Here is a 10,000-nt window from a genome sequence, read left to right as displayed (position 1 = left end):
CTTCAACATTGAATTAGCTCTCAAACCAAAAGTCATTACAGATGGATTGAGGTACTCTTTGGCAACAGGAAACTGGGGTGATCAAAAGAAAGCCCATCAAAGTCGTGCGGGTGTGTCACAGGTTCTCAACAGACTGACGTTTGCATCCACACTATCTCACTTGCGGCGTCTGAACTCTCCTATTGGACGAGAGGGTAAACTGGCTCGTCCCAGACAGCTGCATAATACCCATTGGGGTATGATTTGCCCTGCAGAGACCCCAGAGGGTCATGCTGTGGGACTGGTGAAGAATCTGGCTTTGATGGCCTACATTTCCGTTGGCTCACAACCCAGTCCTATCTTAGAGTTTTTAGAGGAGTGGACTATGGAGAATTTGGAGGAAATCACACCATCAGCCATCAACAAGTGAGATTCTAAAATTAATAACTACAGTCAACTAATTTTGTAGCGAGAAAATTTGGTTTTGGTCACAGTACGACCGTACAGGTACATGTATGTACGTCAACCTCTCCATGTTTTCCAATGTGACCAGTATCACGTGACCATATCGTGGGGCTCAGGTTTAGAGCTCATCAAGTTCAGCTGGTTTTTTTTAAGTTGACTGCTGACCAGGTACTGCAAGGTTGCAAGAATAAATAACCCGCAAGCTCCTGTTTTGGGCTTGGCTAAATCTATATATATTAAAGTTAATTTAATAACACCATCATTGAAACAACTAACAAATGAATGTAAACTATGTCATGGTTTGGTTTCAAAATTGTTTTATTTTGTTAAACTTTATTATGAATTTGAATGCAGTTTTTCTTGTCAAGTGAATTGTTGCAAGTTATGCAAAAACCAGAATGAAAGGTTTTAAACTGAGCAAAAAAGAATCATTGTTTTGTCTTTCATCCTTTTGCATTCATTCTTGAGTGTAGTTCTGAGCTTTATCACCAGTTGTTGCAAAGTGACATTCAGTTTTTTTTATAATCAATCTGTGGCCTTTAGCTTGACAATTATTGCGACTGGTTTGGAACTCACTGATTTGGCTTGCATCAACCACATTGCATTTCCATGTCTTTTGTTCTCTGTTGTTGTTGGTAGTGAACTTTAAAGATCTCAAACACTATAAAAAGGGAGTTTGGGGTGTAATTCCATGTGTTGTTGAGAATCCCATGTGTGTCACTGTGTTACGTATAGGCTGAATAATGCTTGTAGTTCATTAGCTTTAAAATCTGATGTGCAGTTTACGAAGATGATTGTCAAGAGGATGATATTTCAATCATTCTCATTATTTGTTAATGATTGTTTCTCCTTCCAGCGCAACCAAGATTTTTGTCAATGGTTGTTGGGTAGGGATCCATAGAGATCCAGATCAGCTAATGAGTACACTTCGAAAACTCCGAAGGCAAATGGATATCATTGTTTCTGAGGTACTGTAAAGCTAAAGGTTTTTCCATTGAATAGCTCACGTGTGATTTTGAATTGAACTTTCAACAATGTTCATTTATACTTTGGTAGGTTTCCATGGTGAGAGATTTCAGAGAAAAAGAGATTAGGATCTACACAGATGCTGGGAGAATTTGTCGACCACTGTTGATTGTGGAGAATCAAAGATTGTTGCTAAGGAAACATCACATTGATCAGCTAAAGGAGAGAGAGTACAACGACTACAGGTGTGTTTGCTTTGTTTATCATTTATGAACTCAAAGACAATGCATGATTTTACTTTGATAGTTTAGATCACCAGGTTGTTGCTTAGAGGGCTTCCCCTCTCACGATCAACCCAAAATGATGGTTGAGGTGATAATTTTTCTAAGATTCACTGTCATGAAATCAATAATTATTGCTAACCACATGTAGGCTTCTTAGTAAGCCTCTTTGGCTTATTTGTAAGTTCATCTTTGGAGATCTTTGGCAGGAATTAAATCAGTTTCGTCTTGTAACCACTGTCATTCTTAATGCAAGCATGGTACATGTAAGTCTCTTGCAGCGAGTATCTCCAGTTTTTGGTTGGTAAAAGTTCCAAATTAAACAATAAGTGTATATAAAACAAAAATTTTATTAGCAATTCAAAGAACATTCTTGAAATGGTTTCTGTGGAATGAAAGAGATCATGTGCTGCAGCAGGTTCATTATCTTAGGGCCGGGCACCCATTAAGTTGACCAGCTGTACACAGTCTTTAGCCATGACTTTACCTGGCTGTGTTCATCTTTTCTGGTTACTTTATTATAAATATTAAAGGCATTAAAAATGCCCAGCCGCCAAACACTGATGACCTCCTGTACAAAATCTTACGGGGCTGACATGACAACTCTAACAAGGCCTGTTTCGGGAGATGAACACAATTCTTCTGGGAATTTGGAGATTTCATCTGGAATTTTTTTGGAAAAAATGATATATTTCTGGCACATTAAAAAAAAATTGGGACATCTACCACAATATCTATTTCGGTACAGAAGAGGTACGTGGATCAAATTTAAACTCAGATTTACACAACATTTTGCAAATTTTGACACTTTAGAGTAGTGAAGACGCAATGCTGTCACCTCCATGACTATTTTAGACCAATCAGAAACTGCCTTCATTTTAGTTCACACAGTTGGGTTCAACTGTTGTCAACACTTACGGCTGTGGTTACAACGATTTTAGACCCACACATACAACTGTAGCTCATATTATTTAACTACTAGTATTAAATCTCGGAATATTAAAGTGCGTTCTACAATCGCTTTTGAAGCAAAGCAGAAGGGTAGGGGAAGAAACATTTTTTTATACGTGGTCTAATGACCAATTATTTATTTTCTTAAAAGGTTGTTGCAATTGGTTTTTTGTAGTCAATACTAGGCTTTACCAATAAACTAAGTCATTCCTAATATATTATGAGGTTCATGTGCGATAAGCGTAGTTCAAAATCCAATAAATGTCAAGTCCAATCCACGGATCTAACGAGATAAATTTAGCATGATCGCTGATTAAATGGTGTTTAAAGCAATACTCTTGTCCTAGACGGTCCGGGCTGGTTGCCAAAAGTTCCAAATGAGAGTTTTTCAAGCACAAACGTGCTTCAATGAATTCGCCTGACCAAAGTTTTTAGCCGCAAACATTATTGAGAAATGGGACTAATGCATGAACTGCACCCCAGTTCACAGCCAAGTTGCCCGAAGCATTGAGATAAAATAAGCCGAAACTAAAACTGCGAGAAAAAAGTAAATTTGGTCTAGAATGGCCTCGTGAGCCGGTAACGGGGTTAACCGTGTAATGCTAGCCTCATAAGATCCTGAAAAAAGTACCGGGGTCAAGTGCAATTGTCTGACAATGGCGCTTGATATCTTTGGTCTGCATCAAATAACAAAACGTTTTCGCTATCTTTGACAGCTGGCAAGAATTAGTAGCCGGTGGGATTGTGGAATACATTGACGTGAATGAAGAGGAGACAGTGATGGTTGCCATGACACCAGATGACCTGATGGTAGAGAAGGGACAAGCCTATTGCTCAACTTACACACACTGTGAAATCCACCCTGCAATGATCCTTGGAGTCTGTGCATCAATTATTCCATTCCCTGATCACAACCAGGTTCGTTTACTTGAATAATTATTACCTTCAAGTGAGTGCTTCAAGTGGGAGCTTCAAGTGATAGACACAATATACATATATATATTGGTGTTTTTGGTGGCAACTCGTTGAAAATTCCGTATAAAAGATATAGTTATATCACGTGAACCAAGTTTAATGGCGTAGCTCCCTCTGGTCTCCTCGGTCTGGTAGAGCATCCGAATTGGTAATCAAGACTCTAACCTGCATGAATGGTAAGGATTACGTTTTTTGCAAACGTTGGCCGTGTAGCACTTATATTTGAACAGACTTAATTGATTAGAGTGTAATGTGAAGTGCTAGTTTTCTACCCCATATTAACCATGTGAGGGCTAAAGCTCACATGGTTCATGGTTCATATGGGGTAGAAAACTAGCACTTCACATTACACTCTAATCAGTAAACTCTGTTTAAAATATAGTGCTGCACGGCATTGCCGTGACTTTAACATCTTCAGTTGCCACGGCCTGCTCCTGTCTGACCTTGTAGCTCAGTCGGTAGAGCAGCGGTGATCTAACCCGAAGGTCGTGGGTTCATTTCCCATCCTGGTCAGAGTTTTTCTCTGTCCTTGTGTGGGCCCATTTCCATTGGTAGGGCTAACGCTCACATGGTTCATATGGGATACAAAACTAGCACTTCACATTCCACTATAATCAGTTAAGTCTCTTCATGAATAGTGTCTGGGTTCTTTAACGTCCCACAAGGAACTTATGAACATGGAAGATATTTGTCAGACGGGTTGCATTCCTTATCCGAGAAGACCTCAAAGTCTAACCATTGGCAGATTAAATTGCAAAGACCGCACTTTCTCCTCAGCTATTTTAAGATCCTTAGTGTTGATACGGCCGGGGTTTGAACCCGCAACCTCCTGCATGCTCAACCGATGCTCAACCAACTGAGCCACCGCTCATATTGTATATGACTTGTGAGATAAATGTGAGCATTTGCGTTATTCTAAATAATTAAGCGATCGAATCATTCGGGCAAATGAAATGAAAACAGCACTAAGATAATTCGTTCTAACAATTTTTCCCTTCAGTCTCCTCGTAACACGTATCAGTCTGCTATGGGGAAACAAGCCATGGGTGTTTACATCACAAATTATCATGTACGCATGGATACGCTTGCGCATGTGCTGTACTACCCTCAGAAGCCACTGGTAACCACCCGCTCCATGGAGTATCTCAGATTCAGAGAATTGCCCGCTGGTAAGTGAAGAACAGTAACGAGACTAAACAGTAATTATACTACCCTCCATAAAAAATAGGTAGAAGGTGTGAGGTTCATTACTGTATGTGAAGTGTAGGACAAGTCAAAAGAGCTTCTTGGTAACGAGCATTTTTCCTGCATTTAAGCAGCCATTTAGTTTAGTTGTTGAGCAATTGGTTCTCGTCTAGCTTATCTGTTATGCCGATCTGTTCTCTTTCTCTTTGGTTATCTTCTTCCTAGGGATCAATGCCATTGCAGCGATTGCATCTTACACGGGTTACAATCAGGAGGATTCCGTCATCATGAATGCTTCAGCTATTGACAGGGGATTGTACAGGTGAAAAAATCGAATCTGTTTACACACAAGTTAACCAAATAACGAGAACACAATATAGGTCAGTTTCGTATTGTCACGGTTAGACTGGATCTAGCATGGAATGGAGGGTAATGCGGGGGAAATAATTTGCTTGTAAAAGGATTTCGCCGGATTAGCCTCCATTTCATGCTCGATCCAACACAATCGTTTGAATACGAAACTGGCCTTTACATAATATATTCCAGATCCGTGTTTTACCGCTCATACCGCGACCAGGAATCAAAGAGAGGTATGGACCAAGAAGAAACATTTGAAAAACCAACGAGGGATACATGCCAAGGTAAGATCCCTGGAAGGTCACGGTCTGTAGACAATAGAATTTGCGAGTATTTTTAGCTCGTACTGATCCACCACTTCAAGATCCTAGATGAAGGAGCTTCATTGTAACGCGACGAACTAAATAACATGAGCAGTGGAGGAGAAGAGAGACTTCGTGATTGATTTCGTGTGGATAGAGATTTTGTTGGCTTTCCATTCACTCTCTCTTCTTTGTTCCATCAGCATAATCCCACAGTTAAAGATGTGGTTCTTAAAAACTTCAAAGTATTTAGAATGATTCAGAAACAAGTACAATACTTTCACCACCACCACCATCCTTAGCCTCATTCAATCGCGACAAAAACATGCAACATCTGCATTAGAAGAAGCACGCGCTCCCTCGATGCAAGACTTGTCCGTTTACTAACAACACACACAATTTCAGGACCAAAAGGATGAACTAAAATTATCAAAATGCATGTACGTGCCATTGCAACCTAGCGAACGACTCCAGGCAATACAACTGTTTGTAGCTTTTGTCTTCAGCAAGGCAACACAGCGGAGAGCAGCGAAAATCTTGAAGAAAAACGTTCACGTATCATGAATCTCTATCCGCATGGAATCAGTGAAAGCCTCTCCTTCCTCTGTAAATTATCCATGCCTTTCACGTTACTACACTCCCAGCATCCAGTAAACACCCACATCAGAAGCTCATGACCTTAAAGCGTTCAACTCTGGTTCAGAGCTGGGGTTTTTTGAGTTAAAAAAGTTCCCTCTTTGGATGTAATGTAGCTCGTGCATTTTCCCGCGCCTGCAGCTTCAATTTCATTTTTGTCCATATTTGGGCATAAAATTGGTGTCCTGAAATTCCCAGCTTTGTTCCAAGGAAAAGAGTTGCAAGTTGCATACGCTTCAAGATCATGTGCTTCTGCCCGCATATAAGAACCTAGATTTTTCCAAGTTAGACTAAAAAGGTTGTCACAAAAATGGTATTTACAGTACTTTAGGCTATCTACATGTAGGTTCTTAAATTGATTCTTATTGCCACAAAAGATATCTACTCTATGATATGGTATGACTGATTTCCTCTGATTTGGACGCTGATAATTTTATATTTCATAAAGAAAAATAAGAGCCTAACAGGTTCTTAAATTCTAGGTACGCGGTTGTTTACTGTACTCGTGTTTCAAACACCTACCGCAGCAGCCCCTTAGCTTCTTTCGAAACCAACTCCTTTAGCTTTTGTGTATCAGTAGTTTCACTCGCACATCGTGATGCAGTAAAACGTAATGTTGTTGTGATTGTCAATGGGCTGTTCTGCCAGTTTTGGTACAAAAGAGAACATTTCTCAAGAGTGCAAACCTGTTTCATTGCTTGTATTCATGTTTGTTCTATTTTTTTGTTGTGTGAGATGTTTCTTCAAGCAAACGACATGCAAGAAGGAACTATTTATTTCGTTTTGCACTTCAGGCATGCGTAATGCAGTGTATGATAAACTGGATGATGACGGGCTCATTTCTCCTGGTACTCGCGTGAGTGGTGATGACGTCATAGTTGGCAAGACAGTAACATTACCTGAAAACGATGACGAGGTAAGTAGAAATCCACTGAAAAAGTGCACTGTATAAGTGGGAATTAGTGAACGTAAGAACAATGGTTTTAGTTTCGAGCGTCAGCCCTTGTTGTAGGCTGACCAACTTTTAAAGCCATCTTCTGACTAAGAAATGCTATTTACTACTGACTTGGGCGTCTGTGTAATTATTTTTTGTTTACGCCTGATCCCTTTTCAGCTGGAGGGAACAACTCGGCGCTTTTGCAAGAAGGACTCAAGCACTTTTCTTCGCCCGAGTGAAACAGGCATTGTGGATCAGGTCAGTTATGAAATAATGGCATTGTAAAGGGGTTTTTTTTTTTTTTAACGGAGGAGGATGCTGGGGCTTTATTGATCTTTTATACATGCTTTGGAAGGAGCAGAGAGATTTCAGTTGACAAAAGATCTAATATGCCTTCTACGCTTTCAAGGTGATGGTGACAATCAACCAAGAGGGATACAAGTTCACTAAAATAAAGGTAAATTCATGTAGCTTCATGCTATCGAAAGCAGCGTTTCCAGGTTCAATCCATTCCAGTAAATTAATTTAAAATAATTCAATTTTACATAAGCCGTATAGTCAAAATCCAAAAATCACATTGCATTATTCCTCGGTCATAAAGTAGCTTCGAACTTGATTTTTTGCGGTTTCTTTCGTATGCTAAAGTTGCTTTGTTAACTGCGACGGTGTTTTCTACCTTTACATTTCAAATACTTCATATCCCAAGCTTGTATATGAGCATTTCGTTCCGGTATATTTATTCTCTGTTACGGTAAATAGCAGCTTCTTCGTGGTCGTCAATCTTTGCAAGTACATGTAACCTCTGCTTCTTTTGCCCTTTTTAAGGTTCGTTCAGTTCGTGTCCCTCAAATAGGAGACAAGTTTGCCAGTCGACATGGTCAGAAGGGGACTTGTGGAATCACATATCGACAAGAGGTTAGTTTTCCTCAAGTTCCGATCCTCGTTTAAGAGAATGAAATACGCTGGAACACCAGCCCTTTTATCTTTACGTGGTTGTAATTCGACGTTAACCTGAATCCCACTCTTTTGAAAAAAAACACTTATCCCCTTCGGCATTCTGGATTAAGGATAAAGTATCCTCCACCACACGTTGCTGTTTGTTAATCATGGAAAATTATTTAGTTGTATCAAATAAGTTGGTAGAATTAAGGTGTCCGCCGTTGGGAGGTTGTAGGTTGTGAAGGCTTTTTCATCCATTGGTTTAGCAATGCTTTTGTTTGGAGCATAATAGCATAAGAAATGAGAATAAATTAATGGAAGGTTAAGCGTTCATTGATTTCCAGCAATAGAGGGCGCTCATTCGAAAGTAAGCGTTATTCTAGAAATTTGCGGATGTTCGTCATGATATGTGTACGAAGGTGAGGAGAGACGCTGCACGCAATTATGTGGCGCACGATCTTAGATATTTTGCGAAAGCGCTCCCCAAAGTTCTTGTATTTGTCGGGTTGTTGCCATCCTGTTGCAACAATTAAATCTAGGTTAAAAACTTATCTTCTCAAATCGGCACCCTTTAACGCGCACATTGTATAATAATATTATCAGAAACCCATAAGGGTTGAAACGTGTAACGCGCGTTCACAGCTTCCGAATATTCAGTGCGAACTGATTGGTTGAATGTTTCACTGCTAAGTACCATATTTGGAAACTCCTCGCTCTTGTTGTTCCAAATATGGTACTTAGCAAATTGAATATTCAGAAGCTTGTTTCCCAGCACACAAGGGGCCGTTACACGTTTCAACCCTTATGGGTTTCTGATATTATATATGGACACTGCATGTTAATCCACCGTTAATACAAAGCCATTTATTTCTTCTTAAATAATTTTATACAGATTTGTGGTGTCGTCGTTTATCTTTTCAGGCCCATATCGTTCACCATGTCGGTTGTTTTTATTTAGGACATGCCATTCACCGTTGAAGGAATCACCCCTGACGTGATAATCAATCCTCATGCCATTCCGAGCCGTATGACAATTGGTCACTTGATCGAATGTCTTCAAGGAAAGGTAACCTGTCTCTCCTGTTTGATTGGGAAATAAAACGTTCTCCAGTACAACTCCAAAATAATAGGTACGAGTGGTGTTATTGAAAGCTCTCAAGTGGGCGAGTCCAGTTTGAGAACTTTGAGAATTTTTTCGAAAATCAGTTACTGATCTAGTCATAAGGGCAGATCAGTTAATTAAACCTCTTTTCTCTTGGAGCTGCGTTTTTCCAGGGTATACGTGGGGTCTCACCTCTTTTGGAACACTATATTTCAGTGACTGTATAGTGTCGTACTTCCTATTGTTTTCTATGCTGAATTCATTGTTATCTTTGCTCGTTCTATTGTTCTTTTGGCCAATCCTGAAGCTCGTTTCATAAGGTACGACACGACCCTTTTTCCAACGCATACGTGTATAAGATTTCATTTTCCAATCACTTGGATATTTTTCTAGGTCTTTCCTTTTTGTCTTTTTATTCTTTTTATTTATTCATGTTTGGCTGTTACCTGTTTCACCTTTTTCACTTCCTTTTTCGGGAAGATGGTCGGATTGGATCCTTGTGTTCCAAGGCTTGTGTTTTCTCCATACCAAGACACGTTACTGGAATATTTTACGAATTTTATCAATGGGAGCTTCCTGTCATTGCCAGGTCGTGTTGTTTGCCTAAAACATGCGCAGCTGCGGCCGGCTAATTTCATTAATTCTCCCAGTTTTCCCGACAAAACGTCGTGGCAATACTTGTTAATAATAAACTCAAAAAATTTTTTAATCGCTTTGCCAGTGGTTGTCATGGTAACTGTAACTTAACAGGGTACGATTTGGGATAAAATTGTACCGCTGTAGTCCAATCGGAGTCCAGTAAAATTGTATCTAAGTGTATGATAATCCGATACGACTAAGAAGGAACCTCGTTTCCTACTTTCCTTAAGTCTTTTTCGTACTGTAAACACTGCCCTATTTGTCGCAAGACTCAAGTAGACTGAAA

General features: G+C 39.7%; 1 protein-coding gene across 1 annotated transcript in view; it reads left to right on the top strand.

Annotated features, from left to right (window-relative positions):
* Window positions 1-10,000, top strand: part of LOC138007333 (DNA-directed RNA polymerase II subunit RPB2) — a 24,855-nt gene that overhangs the window by 10,569 nt on the left and 4,286 nt on the right. The window contains exons 8-19 of the mRNA XM_068854151.1: window positions 1-405; window positions 1,301-1,412; window positions 1,501-1,655; window positions 3,359-3,560; window positions 4,618-4,786; window positions 5,028-5,124; window positions 5,349-5,443; window positions 6,892-7,013; window positions 7,212-7,292; window positions 7,444-7,491; window positions 7,860-7,949; window positions 8,932-9,039. The exon at window positions 1-405 is cut by the window's left edge and continues 2 nt beyond it. Coding sequence (XP_068710252.1) covers window positions 1-405; window positions 1,301-1,412; window positions 1,501-1,655; window positions 3,359-3,560; window positions 4,618-4,786; window positions 5,028-5,124; window positions 5,349-5,443; window positions 6,892-7,013; window positions 7,212-7,292; window positions 7,444-7,491; window positions 7,860-7,949; window positions 8,932-9,039 — 1,684 coding nt within the window. The remainder of the gene's footprint in view (window positions 406-1,300; window positions 1,413-1,500; window positions 1,656-3,358; window positions 3,561-4,617; window positions 4,787-5,027; window positions 5,125-5,348; window positions 5,444-6,891; window positions 7,014-7,211; window positions 7,293-7,443; window positions 7,492-7,859; window positions 7,950-8,931; window positions 9,040-10,000) is intronic.

This window comes from Montipora foliosa, chromosome 6, assembly GCF_036669935.1.
Source record: "Montipora foliosa isolate CH-2021 chromosome 6, ASM3666993v2, whole genome shotgun sequence".
In the NCBI taxonomy this organism is placed as follows: domain Eukaryota; kingdom Metazoa; phylum Cnidaria; class Anthozoa; order Scleractinia; family Acroporidae; genus Montipora; species Montipora foliosa.
This window is presented reverse-complemented; position numbering and strand designations above follow the sequence as displayed.